Source organism: Pipistrellus hanaki, assembly GCF_964339955.1.
Source record: "Pipistrellus hanaki genome assembly, chromosome: 14".
In the NCBI taxonomy this organism is placed as follows: Eukaryota; Metazoa; Chordata; class Mammalia; order Chiroptera; family Vespertilionidae; genus Pipistrellus; species Pipistrellus hanaki.
The window spans coordinates 39,271,174-39,289,955 of NC_140516.1; the positions used below are offsets into that span (position 1 = coordinate 39,271,174).

Below are 18,782 nucleotides of genomic sequence, written 5' to 3' on the forward strand. Positions count from 1 at the left end.
ACACTCAATAAGAATCCTAGTTTCGGTAGGCACTTAATAAATGCCTGTTACAGACCAGAATTTTATTGCTGTTGGAGGCCCCAGCCCCTCATTGGAACAGTGAGAAACAGGTGCAAGAAGGGCGGAGTAACTTCTCTAAGGTTCGCAGGCTTCCTAAAGTTTCAGAAGTGACACACCTGCAAGTGTTACAGGCCAGATCTTCCAGTTATCCTCCACAAGACCGCAAGGTGGCGCCGCAGCACCAGCTTTAGCCAACGCCCGCCAAGCGGCCAGTCCCCCCTCAAGCCAACCACACAGACACGCCGGCACGCGCGCGCCCCTCCTCGGCTCCCAGGCTCCCCCATCCCGGTGTTAGCGGCCGAGGAGGACTGAAGCCCTAGGCACGTGGCCCCTCTCCGGTTCCTGGACACCCCAGCTCTGTTTTAGACCTGGGGGAGGAATAGGGGAAAAGGGCTCAGCTGCAACTCTGAATCATCAGGCCTTTCAACTGTCCGCGCACGTTTATTTCATTGATCTTTGAAAATGATAAACGGGAGAGGAGGAGTCTGGAGAAGGCGGGGTGAGCCCAGGCCCAGGGTGCGTTGGCCCCCGGGGAACTGGTCCCTGTTCCTGGCCTTAGTCCCAGGGGCATGGCCTGTGTGTAAGGGCCCAGCCCGCCGCTCAGGGCTGGGCGTGGGAAGGCTCGCTCTGGGGCTGGCCGCCTCCCTCCCGCCCCCGAGCGGCCCCAGCATCCCTCTCAGACTCCCGTCCAGGCGGCCCCAGCCCGGGAGGCTATGGGTTCCGGACCCCGTCCTCGGGGACCGCAGACTGGCTCGGGCACTCATACGGGCCGCTCCACGGCGTACTGGCAGGGGCTGAGGTTGGCGGCCGGGGGCGGCCCGGGGACGGCGGGGTAGCTGAAGGAGGCGTGCTGTTTGGCCTTGAGCCGCAGGCTGGCCAGGCTCGAGTTGCACGGGTCCCGATAGACGTAAGGGGAGGAGGAGGCTGCAGCGGCGGCGGCGGCGGCGGCGGCGGAGGCGTAGGGGCAGGACACCGCCCCGGAGGACACGGAGGCTGGCGCCAGCCCCGGGGGCGCCCCGCCCAGGCCTTGCAGGGCCCCGGGCCCCGGCACAGCGCCCGGCGCGGCCGCGGAGGGCACCATGGAGGCGGCGATGGAGCTGGGCGGCGAGAAGACGGGCTGCGAAGCCAGAGGCCCCACGTTAACCGAGTTGAAGGCGAACGGGAAGGTCTTGGCGGCGAGCGGCGGGCCGAGCGCCTTGGGCGGCCAGTTGCCGTAGGAGTAGCCGGGGTACACGTCCTCGTAGGGCGGCACCAGCCCCCCGAGCGGCGCCGCGAAGCCGCCCTTGCACAGCTCCGCCTGCTGGCTGCGCTCGCGCTTCCGCCACTTGGCGCGCCGGTTCTTGAACCAGACCTGCGGGCGGGAGGGCGAAGGGCTGTCGGACGGGGAGCCGAGCATCCCGGCCCGGGTGCTGGGGGTTCAGGCCGGGGCCCCCGTTCGGAGGATTAGCTAGATGGGGTGGCTGGGCACGGGAATGGGATGGTGGAGGAGCACAGGCAGTCGGGGAGCTGAGGACAGAAGCAGTGGGCGCAGAACTAAAGGGAGTTCGTTTGGGTCCGGGAGGGGTGGCGAGAAGAGCAGCGATAGTCCCGGGGGAGAGGAAGCGTGCGGTCTGGAGTGATGGGGTGAAGGCTGGTGGGAAGAAGGCCGTGTGGGGTAGAGGACCGGGGCTTTGGGACTTTGCCGGGTGTCGGATCCGAGGATGGGGCAGGCAGGGCAGAGCCACAGGTGGCAGGTGTCTAAGCTACTCGCCGAGCGGCCCCAGAGGAAGACCGGGGTGGGGCTGCGGATCGGGGAGCGCCATACCCGCACGCGGGCCTCGGTGAGGTTGGTCCACACGGCGATCTCCTCGCGCGTGCTCATGTCGGGGTAGCGGTTCCTCTGGAACGTGGCCTCCAGCTCCTGCAGCTGCTGGCTGGTGAAGTGCGTGCGCTGCCGCCGCTGCTTCTTCTTCAGCGAGCCGTCTTCGGGGGAGCCGCCGGGCAGCGAGGCCGAGGCCTTCTCCGAGTCTGGGGCCGGGTTGGGGCAGGTCACGGGGATTAGCGGGCTGGGGGACTACCTCTTCCACCAGCTTCTCGCTCCCACCTGGGCCCCACCCCCATTGGGGACTGAGCTGTTATCTCCCCTACGCCCAGAAGGGGGCGCGCTCACCACTGTGTTCTTGGCCCTTGCAGCCGTGCTCTGGGAGTGGGGGGTGGGGAGTGCCCGCGTCTGACAGTGATAGGGTCGGGCTCCGGGCCTCCGCCTCGCTGAGCAGGCCGAACTCCATGGAGAGAAGACTCTGGAGGGAAGAGAAGACACAGACCAGGCCAATGGGGATAAAATCTCCGTGTTATCTGGTTCCCAGAAATGTTTCCCCGCCCCAGGTTCACTGTCCTCTTGCACAGCCACCAACATAAAGATACTCCTGTGTGGGGTGCCCTGGGGTAGAATGGGGAAACAGCAGCCTAAGGGGAAAAAGGTGTATACTCAAAAACTTTATGAGTTTACACACTAGACTTTGTTCACTGCCAGGCACGGAGAACTGTGCCCGGTGCACTATTGGTGTTCAATAGATATTTATTGAATTAATGAAAACCACAACGATTGCACACCATACCATCCCTCTCACACGAATGCCCAATTTTCCCATGAACTTATATATGCCCCTCAGTCCATCACACCTAACACATAGCCGGAACCTCTGTTGCTCACTGAACCAGGCCTGATACTTCTCCCATAATCACTGCTGTCAACTATGAGTGCTTACTGTGTGCCTTTATCTCGTTATCTCCCCCCTCACAGGAATGCATCAATGTTAAGTGTGATCACCTTTTTCAGGTGATGAAATTGAGACTTGAAGTAACAATTACGGGTCACAGAGCTTGTAAGCAGTGGAACTGGGACCTGATCCTGGTCTGTGAGACTCCTAAGCTAATGTTTGGTTTTTTCCTTTTTTTTTTTCTTTCTCCTTTATTTAAAAATACATTTTTATTGATTTCAGAGAGAAATGGAGAGGGAAAGGTAAAACATCAATGATGAGAGAAAATTATTGGTTGCTTCCTATGCGTCACATACTGGGAATTGAGCCCGCAACCTAGGCATGTGCCCTGACTGGGAATGGTTCATAGGTTCATAGGTTCATAGGTTGATGCTCCACCACTGAGCCACACTGGCTGGGCTTCATTTGCTTTTTTTCAAACTGTTCTTTAGGGCCCCTACCCAGAGACCCCCTCAGGGACTGGAACTCAGGGCTAGTCTCAAGGATGGTACCCTAGCCTGGTCTTGATTTAATCTGCTACACCTAGGGTAGCTCTGCTTTTGACTGTTTTGTTCATGCTTTCTGGAGAGACTTCATTTGGGAAAAAAAGGGTTCCAGAATAAAAACCCAGTTTGAAAACCACTAGGCATTCGGCTCTGTCTGACTCTGTGCCTGTCCAGACACACTTCACTTCCTACTGGTCATTGTTCTACTCACATGCACAGCCTCTACGAGGCCCACCCCAGGCAGGCAGTAGATATGAGCTTCTGAAAACCCCCTTGCTACCCTCACTTCCCATCCCAAACCGTGCCTGATATTACCCAGGAGCCTGCCTGGGTCCCTCTTCAAGTCTCCCCTTAGACTTCTGTTTCCTGTTGGCTCTCCCAGGCCCTCTCTGGTAGGAGGAAGGGAAAGGGACACTGGTGGGGCTCGGGAACTCTGGATGCCTCTACGTCAGAGGAGAACCAAGGGAGGGTAGGGACTGAGGGACAAGGGTGAAGAGCAGGGTGGGAGGGGTCCATCTACCTTCCCGTTAACAGGGATTTAATACAGTCTGTGCAAGGTGGCATTAATGTGGTGGATTAGCCCAAGTTGAGATGTTTGTCACTCGGCTGCTCTGAATTTATTAGGAGCCTTTCTCGGGGAGGCACAGATGGGCAGTGGCCTGTATTTGCACATGGTAATGCCCCCTTCAACCGGCTCAGAGAGGACAGCTGTCCCCTGCCCCCCACCTCTCCAGTAATATTGGGGTGGGACAGAGGTCAAGGCAGGAGTGGAGGAACAGCCCTTGTTCTTCCCACCGGCACAGGAGACTAGACCTTGGACCTTTTCCTAGGACTAAAGAGGCAGGCCTTATGGGGGTCTGGGAAGGAAGGAGGGAAGTCAGGCCAGGGGGGAGGTGCTCAGCTTACCTCCCTCAGGCCTGAGGTCAGGAGTCAGAGGTTTGAGGCTGGCTCAGTGCTCTGGTGGAAGGGAGATGCCCTTGGGAGGGACTGGTAGCAGTCTTGACTAGTAGCTGAGAGTTGGACAAAAGGGTGCTCTGAACTCTCCTTTTACTTTACACCCTAGAGGACGAAGAAGGTAACGGGGGTCCAATACATGATGGCAGAGGAGACTGGACTGTGGGTGGCGAGCACACAATAGAGTATACAGATGTCTTATTAGAAAGTTGCACACTGAAACTTACATGATATTAATCAATGTTACCCAATAGATTTAATAAAAAATAAAATAAGATAAATATGTTTTTTAAAAGATTCCCTCAGAATGTAAAACCAGACCTCTGATTTCTCCAGAGGTCCCAGGAGCAGCAAAGAACTGGGAAAAGAGACATTTGGGTTTGCCTGTAGGGGAAGCTAAACCCCACCGTTTGCCATTTATCCTCCTAGTCTGCTTTGGCTCCAGGCTTCTAATTTTCCAAACTCCCCTTCCCCCCAGCATTCCATACCTGTGTCTTGGTTTCACCCTTTATTTCAGCAAAGGGAGGCAGGGTGAGGAGAGAGAAGGGCCAGAGTAAAAGATGAAGCTGAGAAAGCAGAGTTCAGGCAGTGTGTTCCTAGAGACAGACAGACACACATGCAGACTCACAGAGGCCCCCACTCAGACAAAATAAGCACTTGGACTTGGAGCGGGAGGCATACAAACACACACTCTCCCACACATGTGCTCCCACATTCAGGCAGACAGACACACACTGTCACACAGTCTCCTCTCTCTGTGACAGGGACAGCTGCCTTGGCTGTTTTGGAACCAGCCATTACCCTCCCCCCTCCCTTTCCTGGCCCCTCTGAACCTCGGCTTTCAGTCCCAGGAACTAAGGATTCTGTGGGGGAGGAGGAGGCCAAAGGAGCCAAGGGAGTGGTCTGCACTCAGTGGCTGCTGAGGAAGCCTGTGTGGCTGAATGGGGAGGTGGCACGAAAATGCTGGAGGAAGAGGATGAGGCGGGGGTGGGCGGCAGAAACTGCCCAGGCCTCTTTTAGGAAAGTAATCTGGGATGACCCAAAGAAATTAGGTTTAGAGCCAAAAGATCTTGGTCCATGTCCTGGCCCTCCAACTTACTAGCTATGTGATTTTTAAAAGATATATATATATATTTTATTGATTTTTCACAGAGAAGAAGAGAGAGCGGGATAGAGAGTTAGAAACATCGAAGAGAAACATTGACCAGCTGCCTTTTGCACACCCCCTACTGGGGATGTGCCCACAACCAATGTACATGCCCCTGACCGGAATTGAACCCGGGACCTTTCAGTCCGCAGGCCGATGCTCTATCCACTGAGCCAAACCAGTTTCGGCTAGCTTATATGATCTTGGCAAAGTACTCTACCTCTCTGAGCACATTTTTTTCACCTCTAAAAGGGAGATCATAACCCCTTCCCTACCTACCTTCAGTATTGTTATAAGGTTAAAATGAAATATAACATGTAAAAATGGGTACAACTCTACCCAAGTATTTTTTTTTTCTTATTATTCATAGACGAGATGCTTATTTAGCACTTTCTATGACTTGGGATTGAGTAAGGCACCAAGGATAGAGTGGCAAATATGAGCTCATCCTCATCTCTGCCCTTGCTTGAGTGGTTCGCCTCCCTAGACCCGGTATCTCCCAGTGAAGAACTTCTCTGGTGAGTAAAGAGGTGAGTACACCGCATTTTAGAGAAGGATGCAAATGTGTGTTGTGAGCCCGCTGTCCTGAACATAAAGACGAGCCCAGTCAATAAGGTTAACAGCAAAATGGGTAGAGTAACCCAAGTTGGGAGTCACTTTGGGGACTGGTAAAGGAAAGAATGAAGCCTCAGGCTCCTGACTGACTGGGGCCCTAGTAGGAGATAGAGGGGATGAGAAGGGCCCTGACCGTGAAACGGAAAACAACACGAAAGCCTCACAAATGATAGGAAAACGAAGGGTGGGGCATAGGTCTCTAGCATACTTGTGCCCTGGTGGGCTGCAGGAGCCAAGGGGTTGTCTGAGCTGGAGACAGGTCGGCTGAGAATTAAGCTCCCTAAACTGCAAAACTGAGACTGAGGCCAAGGATGTCACCTCACTCAGTGGACAGGGACAAGCAGGAGGTCTTGTAGCCACAGGTTTGGCTGATGCTGATAGGAAGTGCCAGGCAGGACCAAAGAGAGACAAGAGGTAAGAGTGGTGCTGAGTTCAGCTTTGGGAGGGGCTGCCTGTCCCACCACCAGTCTTTCAGATACCCGCTGGTGCCAGAGACCAATCCTAGTCCTAAGGAGAAGGGAGGGCCTACGGGGGTGCTCTGATTGTGAGGTACAGGCTGGAATGACAGGAAGATGTCATAAACTGCAGCAAGAACAAAACACCCAATATATACTAAGGTGGAGAGCAGAGAATATCATGGGCCAGAGAGGCCATCATGGGGAGGCCATGGTTGATCCAAGGGGTTCATGGCAAGAGGTCAACTGCCATGTGTACCCACTTTTGTCCTGAAGCCAAAGGGGTAAACCAGGGCCACAGCCAGAAAGCCCCAAAGAAGTGACAACAATAAATGCCTAAGGCAGGAAACACCCTGGAACATAAACAGGAGAACTTCCTCCCGCAGGGACAGAATGGAGGAAGACAAGAGGGGACGGAGTTGTGATGCTGGGGCTCAGTCAGCAGCACGTTGGTGAACAGGTGCAAATCAGGTCCCTAAACCATTCTGTAAACCTGAGGCTGAAGCCAGGCCCTGAGTGCACACAGCCTCACATTCATTGGTGATGCTGAGCACCCAAACTGTCTGGCCTGCTGAACTGCAGTGACAAATGGGAATGAACTAAGACAGCTGGAGACAAGCTCACAGCCCCAAGAGGGAACCCTAAGATTCAGGCGGAGGCAGCAATAACTTGATAGACTTAATTTACTAAGGGGTAAGGCAGGGATCAGAGACATGAACCTCCACACTCTTCCTTCCCTTCCTTCTTTCCTTCAGCAAGTGTTGGTGCTAAGACAGAACCCCAAGACTGGTAAGGCAAAGACCCTAACTTCTAGGAGCCCGCAGTCTAGGGAGGCAAACAGAGCACAGAATGAAATGATGGGCTGCATGAGTCTGTTTCTCAGATTTTTACAGATAGACCAATGGAAGCCCAGGGGAGGTGTATGTTTTGGGGCTAAGAGATTGTAGCAGGTTCAGAGGGCAACAGGGACAAGGAGAGAACATAACAGAATAATGGGTCAGGCTGGGGAGGTGTCTCCAATGAGGGGTGGTGGTTCAGGTTTGATACGATCTAGGCTAGAGCACCTCCAGATTTTCCATTAAAAACCCCACCAAGACTGGTAAGAGAGAATATCACCCAGGAAAACTAGGGGCACAACCTAAAACAGATGCCTGCCACCAGGATGACATTTCTTTGCGCTCTCCAGCCGTACGTTAAAACTGAAAGTAATTTTTGCATTCCATTCCATACGTTGTTATGCTTGTTTTAATATAAAAATAAAGTGTTCTCTCCAAATCCCCAAGTGACATCATCACACCAGGAGGATAGATGGGCCATGTTTTGCCTGCAGCGTCATATTCCTTTCTCTCCTATATCGCCCTCTTCCCCATCAGCCCCCTACAGAAGAGCATTGCTCCAAGCAGTGGGGGGTCACTGGAGGCTTAAGGCAGGAGAGTGACATAAAAGCAGCATCTTGGGGACCTTTATTTGGCCTTGGTGAGCAGAATAGATTGGGCAGGGGAGAGATGGGAAAGGGGCTCTTTGAAAGCAGTTCTTTCTCATCCCACCACCTCTCTTTTCCTTTCTTTCTCCACCACTCTTATCATGGGTCCCTGTTGGTGACTGGCCCAGGGGTCTTCAAACTACGGCCCGCGGGCCACATGCGGCCCTCAGAGGAGTCTGATCCGGCCCGCCAGGTTTTTTGGGCAGTGAGCGCAGCCGAGGTGTTACAGTAGGAATTAGTAGTTCATATAGTCCGGCCCTCCAGCTCTCTGAGGGACCGTGATCTGGCCCCCACTTTAAAAAGTTTGAGGACCCCTGGGCTAGACAGTCTAGATAATCCCAAAGCTCGGGACCTAATGGATCCTTCAGATTGGCTGCCTTCTCTCCCCCCCACACTCTGGGAAGCATCATTTAGAGTGAATAGAGAAGAAAAGAATTGGGTGGTTCCTTCCATCTCTCATCCCCATCCCAGCTCAGCGTTAGTCTGCCTCTCCTCCCCTCCCTTCCTGGACCTGGGTCTCAGATCCATATTCACATCCTTAAGCAGCAGACAGGCAGGGAGTAGATCAGGATATTTGGCCTGGTGGGGGAGTCAAGCATTTGAGGAGCTCCTTTAAACTCTTCTCAGAGAGGGGCAGGGGTAACTGCTGGCATCCGAAGCCTGAGATAGGCTGTTTCATCTGTCATTGAGAATCTCCCTGTGGCTGGATCGGGGATGCTGGCCAGCTGATTTAAGACTTGAGACACTACCCTTCCAAGCGAAGATTCTACAGTTTGGGCGCAATAACGGCAATAATATTTCTTGTTTCTGTGGTGCTTTTCCGTTGGCAAAGGGCTTTCATATATATGATTTCATTTAATGCTTACAACCACTGTGAGTGGCAGGAATGGCCAACCCCATGGAACCTCTGAGAAGATGAATTTGTCCAAGGTTACACAGATTGAAGACCAAGAACTGAGGTCTTTTCCCTCCTAGCTGCGCCCCCGCCCCCCACTGCCAGCAGCCCTCTGTGGCTCTGACATGCGCTGATCCTCCCCAGCCCCAAAGAATTCCATTTCTCCTTCTTGGCTCTCCCAGCCCTCTGGAAATGAGCTCTGGAAGTTGACTGCCCACCTTGTGCCAAGGGACATTTTCCTATTCATCTTGTGCTCGCATCATTCCAGCTCTAAGAGGCCCCTCATCTCTGGTTTTAGGATTTGAGTTTATTGATGCCCTTCATGATTTTGTGGATTTTTCACCCTATCTCACTTTCCAGAGGCCTCAACTTTGAAGTTGGCCCTCTCCAGCAGCCACTGGCTCCCCATTTTGTGAACTGTTCTCTGACACCTCTCTAGGTCCATGGTATTCTTCCTAGGAGCCATGACGCAGGCATGCACTCCGCTACGTGGTTTTATGCAAGGATGCGAGAAGGTTCTGCCTTCTGTTTCCAATCATCTTCATGATAATGCTGTTGCTTTTTGGTCTTTTTGGCAAAATCAGAACTTTGGGCTAAGGTCTTCGGGGAACCATCTGCAACACCTTCCCAATCCCTTTCCTGACTCAGAGACTTTCATCAGCCATAATGTCCGTGATTTTTCAAAGGTGATGGGAGCTCAAGCCCCTGACAAGGGGATCAGAATATGGTGAGAGTACTGGTTTGACTCTATGTTTATCAAAAAGGGGGAAGGAACAAAGAAGGCTGAGAAACAATGTTCTAGCTGGTAATACGTGAACTTTAAAACTGAAGAATGGAGGTGGAGGTGAGGGTAATATGCATTCTATGTCACTCATGGGTGGAGGATGGGAAAGTTTGATATCCACATGTTTAAATTATTTACTCATTGCTAAACACATCACCTTGCACTTGCCCCATGAAAACCCAGTCTCCAACCCGGCTGCTTTTCTCACTAACACAGACTGGGAGAGTTCTCTCTACTCTGTTCTCTTCAGCCTCACCGGGGTCTGTCTACTTAAAGAGTTGGGGTCAGGGTGGGTGGTGATTGCAGGGGTCCAAAGAATCAGGGCCCTCCCCCAGCTAAAGGGAAAGCACACAGGACAGTGGGTATGGCTGAGACCTCCTTCCCAATCAGAGTTGGGGTTTTATGTTGGACCTAAGAGTCTTGATTCCACATGTCTCCGTCCTACCTCGGCTCAGCCATCAGGGTGTTTTTGAGATCGGTGGGGCTGAGGGAGCAACAAGGGAAACAAGACCACAGGGTTTGCTTTGCTAAAGGACTGCAGCTTTCTCTCCAGGCCTGGGTTCCTGCTCCCTGCAGAGACGGCACCTTTAACCTGCTAATGCCCAGGTAAGAGGTTTGGGGGTGTCTGATCAGCTGTCTCAGAATGAGGGGTTTCCTCAGGGTTAGTGAAGGGGCTTGTGCTGGGCTCCTCCTCGCCCTCCCATTGCCCTTTGTGGTTCATTCCTTTTTCTGGACTTGATTCCCACTAGCAGCCCCACTAATGGATTTTTCTGCTCAGATTCGGATCCTGGAAGTCCAGGCGATGCTTGGATCAGGTCTGAATTGGAGAGGGAATCTCTCCCACCACCAGCCACATCGCCCTGAGGCCCAGCTGTAGGCTTTACTCTCACTCCCGGCTCCCAAGCCCCACAGCCCCTTAGGAGCAGAAGCAAGTTTGCAAAGTGGGATTTGAGGCGACCCACCACAGCGAACCCCACTCTGCACACGCAGCACTGGGGAGGCGCTGCCGGGTAAATGGACAGGCCACTGGGCCAGGGACATTCTGTCACCGCTGCCTGACACAGCGCCTGCTCCAGGGAGACCCACCTCGCCGCCTCGGACATTCTGTCCGCTACCAGCCCTGCGCGCTGCGGGCGGACATTCTGTCCGACTTCCCGGCGGCCTCGGGCTGGGACCCGCGCGGACCCTGACACCCCAAGCCGGACGCTCCAGCCCCGCTGCCTGCGATCCGGGCTGCCCGGCCACTACCCTGCCGCCCGCACAGCGACCATCTGACCTGGTGGCGGCCAGCCGCTCACTACAGGCTCCTTCCTGACGCAACTGCGAAGCAGCTGAAAAGAGAAGCGTGAGCGACTCGGCGCACCCCTACTCCCAGTCCCCGCTGTCCGACCTGAGCCCCATGCAAGGGGCGCTGGACGCCGCCAACTGCCCCTATGCTGGGCAGCCGCTGCCAACCCTTCCCACTGGCCAGGGCCTCGGCAACCCCTTTTGCTCCCTGGCTGTCTGCCCTGCGCCCTCTGATTCTAGGGTGCTTCCTGGTAACGGTTACCCGACTCTCTCTAGACTCCACTTCGCGGGGTCCCTGTCCTGGTTTCATGTCTCCGCCTTCTCTTCGGGTCCCCCGACTTCTCCCTCCTCTACCCCCTCCGCCCCGTTTCTGACCTCCAAGTTCTGACTCTGAATTTCCTTTTCCCTAAGTCCTGGCCCTGGGACTGCAGTCCGCCCTCCCAGTTTCCACCCGTCCCTCAGGTATCATTCCCCAGTTCAGCTGACCCAAGTCCAGTTGTAGGGATCCCAAAGTCCAGCCTTGGCCCCTGGACCCCTTGATCCCGTGTCCCCGCCGTGGTCAAGCACTCACAGTGAGTCCCGCAGCAGGCAGACTCCCGGCGGCGGCGGCGGCGGCCGTCGTCTGGAGGGCAGGCAAGGGCCAGGGGCCGGACACCCGGCCTGGATGGGGGCCGCCCCCCTGCGCCCGGGCCGCCGCTCCGCTCGGGCGCTCCGGGACCGAGGAGCTGAGGGAGAGAGAGAGAGGGAGACTCGCCGCGAACTGCCACCCCCCGCCGGCGCCCATTCACTTTATGGCAGCCCAGGGCGCCCCCAGCCCGCAGCTGCGAGCCTAGCGGGCAGGGACCCGCCCCCTTCCAGCTGCTCTGCCCAGGCTTTGCCCCTTTCCAGCTGTGACTCTTCAGGCCCCGCCTCCGGGGGCGGGGCCCTGCCGGCGTGCTGCCAAGAGCCCCGCCCCCTGACCAATCGGAGGCGCTCCTCAGCCGCTGGGGCACGCCCCCTCCCCACGTGGCTGAAGCCACGCTCCGGCGAGAACGCTTTGGCGGAATCAGACCCGGGACGGCAGGATGGGCTGCGCGGGGGGCAGCCCGGTCCCGCCAGCGGCGAGGCAGTGCCGGGCCGCCGCCCCGAGCGCAGTGGAGCGGTGCCGGGGATAGGGCTGCCGGGGTGCCAGGTGGGAGGGCGCACGGGCCGGGAGAGGCCGCCGGTTTTCAGAGCTCAACTTTGTGGCCGCTCAAGTTTCCGCAATTTCCCCCACTTGTCGCTGTCTGTCTCTTTGCCCTTTTGTGTCTGCTCCAACCCTCCCACGTCTCGCCTTTCTTTCCTCTTTTTTTCTCCTTCACGGCTTTGCTCCTGCTGTTTATTCCTCTCCTTCCTCCTCTGCCACTTTGAAGGGCTGCGTTACCTTTCCCACTACTCCTCTTTTTCCTCACATCTTTCTTTTTTAATTTGTTATTTATTGTTTAATGTATTGCATAAGTCTTCTTCCCCCCCCCCCCCATTCACCTTTTCCCAACTGCCTGCAACCCTAGCATGTGCCCTCAACTACCCCTTCCCCCCGCGTCTGTGTCCATTGGTTATGCTCATACGCATGCATACAAGTCCTTTGGTTGATCTCTTACCTCCCCCCAGCCCATACCTTTCTCTCCTTCCTCTTTTTGACTATACCTCATCCTTTACTTGGTTTTCTCCTCCAAGGAAGGTGGCTTCATGGAGAAAGCAAAGTTTGGAATGAGACAAAGCAAAGCATCATTCTAACCCTGCCACCAACCACACCATTACTGAATGACATTAATTTTTTAAAATTGATTTCAGAGAGGAAGGGAAAGGGAGAGGAAAAAAAAATGTCAATGATGAGAGAGAATCATTGATCGGCTGCCTCCTACATGTGCCCTTGACTAGAATTGAACCCAGGACCCTTCAGTTCACAGGCTGGCGCTCTATCCACTGAGCCAAGCCAGCTAGGGCCTGAGTGACCTTGGACAAGTAACTATCACTCCCTTACCCACCCACCCCAAACAGTTTAAGGTGGCTTTCACTGAACCTCAGGGCTTGGACTGGACATTCCTCAGAGACCTGGGCCATTTACCTGTTAGTCTGCGCTTTTGGCTTGCCCAGGCTATGCTCTCCCAGCCTTGCCAGGGCTAGCTTCTCCTTGGTGATGCCAGGTTCAGTTCTGCGGGCAAGGTGTGGCCTTGGGGCTTGCTAAGTAGGGAGTTGCAATGGATAGGACAGATGTCCCAAGGAACGTGTGGAGTCAGGTCAGGTTGTTTGGGTGCCTGTGAGGGCCCTAACCCCTATCACACAATATGCTCCTAAGATAAATCTGACCAGTCATGTCTCTGCTTAAAATCCTTCAAGGCTCCTGCTTAAAATCCTGATTGCCCTCAGGATAAAGGTCAAGCTCCCTTGCCTGGCACATAGGACTTTCAGGATCTGACCCTGCCTTAATGTCCAATCTCCTAATGGTTTCCTGCACATCTCTGGCCTTTCTTCTGACAGTAACATATTTCTAGCCAGTCTTCATTTTTTTAATACCTTTTTTTAAAAAATTGGTTTCAGAGAGGAAGAGAGAGAGAAATAGAGATGAGAGAATCAGTGATAAGAGAGAATCATTGATTGGCTGCCTCCTGCACACCCCCTACTGGGGATCAAGTCTGCAACCCAGGCATGTGCCGACCTGAATCAAAGTGGGACTCCTTCAGTTGAGGCTGGCACTCTATTCCCTGAGCCAAACTGGCTAGGATTATCCAGTCTTCATCTTGTCAATTTCTACTCATCCTCCTAAACTCCACCGAGAGGCTTCATTATCTCTGAGAAGCTGTTCCTAAACTCCTGGGTTAGCCAGATGTCTAGCCTCTTGCCCCACAATCCTCCTGTGCACATACTCTATTACCCACACACTCTATTGAAGAGATCAGCTTATATGTTGTCCCCTATAATGATAAGATTTAGGAGGGTAAGTATCATATCTCCCTCATGTTTCTATTCCTAGGCATAATGTAGGTGCCCAATACTGAAATCTAAGAGGGAGATGTCCTGCCTGAGATGATTGAAGTTAGCAGAGTCTAGGGCATTGTCATCGTTCTCTTCCTCATCTGTAACACACAATCCCATCCATCTTTTAGGCTGGTTAAATTTTGGAGGTATGTGGGAATGGAGATGGGAGAGTAGGTAGTTTTGGCCCACTTGGAGGATTTTCCAAATTTTGGTTATCTAGAACCTCTCCATCTGAGATAAACCTAAGAGACCAAATCCCAGTTTTCAAATGAAGTTGGAAAATAAATGGCTCAGAGGTACTGTGGAAAGAGGTGCTATTGTGGTTGTATCTTTTCCCTCTCTGGGTGATTTTAAGCTGGATCTAGAGACCAGGAGCCCAATGTGCAGGTGCAGGAAGTTGTTTAGAATTTCTTCAGGTCTGATGCGTTCTTCAACTTAGAGAATCCTAGCACGTGGATGATTTTGAAACCACATTTCTGTAGGGTTAGGTATATGGACTTGGGTCATCTATAATTGGGAGGAAATAGGGATAGAGTTGGTTTCTTTTTTCACTGCTTCCCAGAAGTCTCTTCTGGTCTGCAGGGACATCTGGGCTCCATTCTAGGAGACAGGCTAGGAATTCCACCAGTCAATCTGCAAGAAAAAAACCATTTAACTGTCCCTTTCCTACACACTTTCATTTCTAGGTAATTCTAAATATCCTAGCAACCTCTATCATCTTGTGCAAGAGGAGAGGCACCTGGAGGTAGGACAGTGAAGACCGGGGTGGGCAGTTAGCCGTTAAGCTTTTTAGTATTTTAAGGCAAACAGGGAAGGCTTCAGTTTCCTGTCACTGATGTGACTAACCCGTGTGATTAGCTTTGTTCCAGGTGGGTAAAAAGTGTCCAAGGCTTAGTATGAGAGGCAGAGCTGTGAGTCACAGCCTGATAGACTAAGACATAAGAGATAGTGAAGGGCAGTGGGAAAAAAAAAAAAAAAAAGCCTGAGCTGGCAGACTAGGACACCTGGGTTTGTCTTTCTGCTCTGCCAATATGTAGTTATGCAAACGTGGGTACTGTCTTTCCACTCTGGGACTTGGTTTCCTGCTTTATAAAATGAAGAGACCGGAATTAAATACCCAAGGTTTCTTCCACCTCTCTCTCTCTCTCTCTCTCTCTCTCTCTCTCTCTCTCTCTCTCTCTCTCTCTTTCTATTTCTGCATGACAGGAACGGGATACAAGACACAGAAACAGATGGGACAGGCAACTCTATGAGAAGCCCTAGGCAGTAGGCAGACAGACGTGAGAGTGGGGGAGGGGAGGTTGGAATAAATTGTGGGACTGGTCCTAGGATGGAGGGAGCCCAGAAGCTGCCTCCTGACGAAGTTTTCTTTCTCATGTTTTTAAAAAATACATTTTAAAAACTGATTTCAGCGAGGAAGGAGAGAAAGATTGAAACTCATTGATCCACTGCTCCCTGCACGCCCCTTACTGGGGATCCAACCCTTGACCGGAATCGAACCCGGGACCTTTCAGGCCTCAGGCCAATGCTCTATCTACTGAGCAAACCGGCTAGGGCTCTAAGCATTCTCTTAAGGGGCAGGGTTTTGGTCCAGCTGATTTTGATAGGGAGTGGCCGGGGTGGGACAGGGAGGAGGGAGCAGAGTCGTTCGCTCGAGCTCTCAGAACGAACTCCGCCCCCTTTCCAACAAATGTAAGCTTTCCTCCCCATAATGCCCAGCAAACACTTCCAAGCGCACTGCAACCGAACTCTACTAACTCCGCCTCTCCAACCGCCCAGCACAGTTTCTCCCTTTTTATTGGCTTTTATTACTGTCACTCAGAGGAGTCCTTTTATCCATTGGTTGTCCCTTACCTACTCTTTTCTTTCCCTTTTAATCTCGCCTCCTCAGGCACAACCCACCTCTCGAAGACAATCTCTTTTCTCCGATTGGATAGCTGGGGTGCCACTTCCCACGGCGCAAAGTCGTGATTGGCTGTGCGCGCCGGGGCTCGCGCAGTTACCAGGCAGCGGGCTAGTCTGAGGCTAGTTACCACGTCAGTGAGCTGACAGGCAGGGTAGCCGGCTCTGCCGCCCGATCCGGCCGACTCTTCCCGGCCGCTGTGCGGGCCCTGATTGCGGCCTCTGCTCCCAGGAAAAGGGCTACGTCCCTTCTCCCACCTGCCGCCAGAGTCGGGAGAGCCGCTCGGAGACGCCTTCGAGGCCCGAGCTGGACATGAGCAGCGGCTGCCGGTCCTGGGACTAGGCCCCGCCATTTTGGATCCGCTGACAGGTCAGCGAAGTCTCTTCTTAAGAGTTCCAGGGGGTGCGAAGGCCGCCCTGACACCGCGACAGGGAATAAAGGGAGGAGGGCCCTTCCTTCGGACGAGCCGGGGCGGAGTGAGCGCACGGGGGCAGGAGTAAAACGGGGGAGAGGTTGTTGTGGAAGGCAGCTGGGAAGAGGCGTGGGGGCAAAGGTCAGGCCCCGGCCGCAGGAGGGGCGGCTGCAGTTCTGACTCCTGATCCCTTGCAGGTGCCCCGTCTCCTCCCAGTGTTCCCAGACTTAACCTAGCCTGGAGGCCCGCCCCTCCGGAGCTTTCTGCATCCTAAAGAGCCCATTCCTCAGAAGCTGAAAGCAAAACCCGTATCTAGGGTTATTAGACCTCAGACATGAAAATCTCTTCGGATTGTGTACAGTGTCCACTTCCGTGGGGCTGCCCCATTCACAGCCGAGCTGCTTTATCGATACTGGATTAATGAAGTAGTGCAATATGGACTCAGGTAGTGAGGAGACGTGTGGAAGGATGGAGGCCAGCAGTGCGAGGACCTGGGTTATGAGAGGCTTTCTCCTCTTAGAGGGCAGCTCAATTGCCATCCCGGGTCTGTGTCTGTGGTTTTATCTTCTGAGCTGGTTTCTGCCTTTACACAATCTGTTTTACAGATAGTCTCTCCAGGTGTATGTTTTTGGTTGGCATTTTCTCCCCAGGTCTTCTCTTCACTTGGTCTAAAGGGACGAGGTTCAATCACAAAGAAGCCACTCTTTTATGACATCTTTGGCTGAAAACAGAGAGGGATTTGAGGATCGGTGAAGTTTACCATTTTTGGCCTATTATTTTTAGTGGGTAAAAAGAGTCATGAGAGATGTTCAGTCAATCTAAAAGTGTAGGGTCAAGCCCTGGCTGGTTTGGCTGAGTGCATAGAACTTCCCATTGCGGACTCAAGGGTCCCAGGTTCGGTTCTGGTCAAGGGCACATGCCCAGGTTACGGCCTTGGTCCCCAGTGGGGGGCGTGAGGATCAATGATTCCATCTCATCATTGATGTTTCCATCTCTCTCTTCCTTTCCCTTCCTCTCTGAAATCAATTAAAAAAAAAAAAAAAAGAGTAGGGTCAGAGGAGTAGAATGAATGATGGAGGATAACCCAAAGAGTGGTTCATGGCACTGTGATGACATTTGATAAATTACTCTATTGTAAACCTTAAAGTTCCCCAAAGGTAAAGAGTGCCTTTAGAAATGACGAATAGTGAAGACAGTATTTTTGTTTATCTTTCCATTTTTTAAATTTTTTAAAATATATTTTTATTGATTTTTTACAGAGAGGAAGGGATAGAGATAGAGAGCTAGAAACATCGACCAGCTGCCTCTTGCACACCCCCCACTGGGGATATGCCCGCAACCAATGTACATGCCCTTGACCGGAATCGAACCTGGGACCTTTCAGTCCGCAGACCGACGCTCTACCACTGAGCCAAACCAGTTTCAGCTATCTTTCCATTTTTAAAAAAAATCTTTATTGTTGTAAGTATTACTTAAGCCCCTCCTCCATAACAACATAGAAATTTGTATTCCTTTAATTCAGGTACACAAGGCACTCCTCAGGGCCCTGTGACGGATACAAATGGAAAGGACTATTTTGGGATTGCTCTGCTCAGTTTATGCACTTCTTAAAAGCAGTACCATATATGTGCAGTGACCTGGTTAGAACATGTAGCAGGGATAAAGTAGTATCGATCTAATGTCTTTCAGCATGTAGTGGACACTCAATAAATGTTATCTGTACCTAGTGTATATATATATATATACACTAATACTAAATATATCCATGTATATATTTAGTCTATTGATTTGAGAGAGAAAAACATCAATTTGTTGTTCCATTTATTTATGTATTTATTGGTTGATCCTTGTATGTGTCCTGACTGGGGATCGAACCTGCAACCTTGCAACCTTGGTGTATTGGGACAACACTCTAACCAACTGAGCTACCCAGCTAGGGCTCCTACCGTGTTTCCCCGAAAATAAGACATCCTCCGAAAATAAGACCTAGCACATGGAAAAAACAAGACATCCCCTGAAAATAAGACCTAGCGCATCTTTGGGAGCAAAAATTAACATAAGACACGGTCTTATTTTTGGGGAAACAGGGTAGTATTAGTTTTAATATGTGATCCTAAGTTGTGGCATGGTTCTGGTCCTGGCATTCGGGACTTTTGCATGGTGAGGTAGTAGTGACAAGGAGAGTCAAAACCTCATTGTATTAGAAGGGAAAACTATCTAGAATTTAGAGTGACTAAACTGTTTCTACCTAAAGCCCTCTGCCCTCCTGAAATTGTGTGTGTGTTGGGATAACATTTATTGACTTAAAATAAGTGGGATGGAAGTGGTACAGGCAATATTTGCATTTTAACTTTATGATCTAAGTTGCAGAATTAAAAAAAAAAAAAGGCTAATGACATGACATAACCCAGGAAGTACCTAGGTTTGATGGGCCTGCCTTGCTCATAGGGGTTGATATGCCCTGTTGAGTCCTGTTGAGTTGATACGCTTTGCAAGATAGTGTGACCAACCCAGCATCTTTTCAGTTGGGCCTGGAGATGACTCAG

At 52.5% G+C, this 18,782-nt stretch overlaps 2 protein-coding genes across 9 annotated transcripts in view; one reads left to right on the forward strand and one right to left on the reverse strand.

Annotated features, from left to right (window-relative positions):
- Positions 1–31: 31 nt before the first annotated feature.
- Positions 32–11,862, reverse strand: PITX3 (paired like homeodomain 3). The gene is made up of 4 exons (XM_084903612.1): positions 11,496–11,862; positions 2,210–2,339; positions 1,865–2,067; positions 32–1,411 (listed from the first exon to the last, which is right to left on the reverse strand). The coding sequence occupies exons 1-4, from the start codon at positions 11,706–11,708 to the stop codon at positions 821–823; spliced, it is 1,137 nt and encodes a 378-aa protein (XP_084759738.1). The 5' UTR covers positions 11,709–11,862; the 3' UTR covers positions 32–820.
- A 4,074-nt stretch (positions 11,863–15,936) lies between these two features.
- GBF1 (golgi brefeldin A resistant guanine nucleotide exchange factor 1) overlaps positions 15,937–18,782 on the forward strand; it is a 110,528-nt gene continuing 107,682 nt past the window's right edge. For all 8 annotated transcript variants that reach the window (XM_084903834.1, XM_084903827.1, XM_084903829.1 and 5 more), the window contains exon 1: positions 15,937–16,193. The gene's annotated coding sequence lies outside the window, so the exon portion shown is untranslated. The remainder of the gene's footprint in view (positions 16,194–18,782) is intronic.

Bases quoted from the DNA above. Each gene is read 5' to 3' on its own strand.
- PITX3 (XM_084903612.1), bottom strand. From the start codon at position 11,708: ATGGGCGCCGGCGGGGGGTGGCAGTTCGCGGCGAGTCTCCCTCTCTCT. The intron at 2,340-11,495 runs GTGAGTGCTTGA...TCTTCCCTCCAG, and splicing joins TGCCTGCTGCGGGACTCACT to AGTCTTCTCTCCATGGAGTT. The intron at 2,068-2,209 runs GTGAGCGCGCCC...ACCCGGCCCCAG, and splicing joins CAAGGGCCAAGAACACAGTG to ACTCGGAGAAGGCCTCGGCC.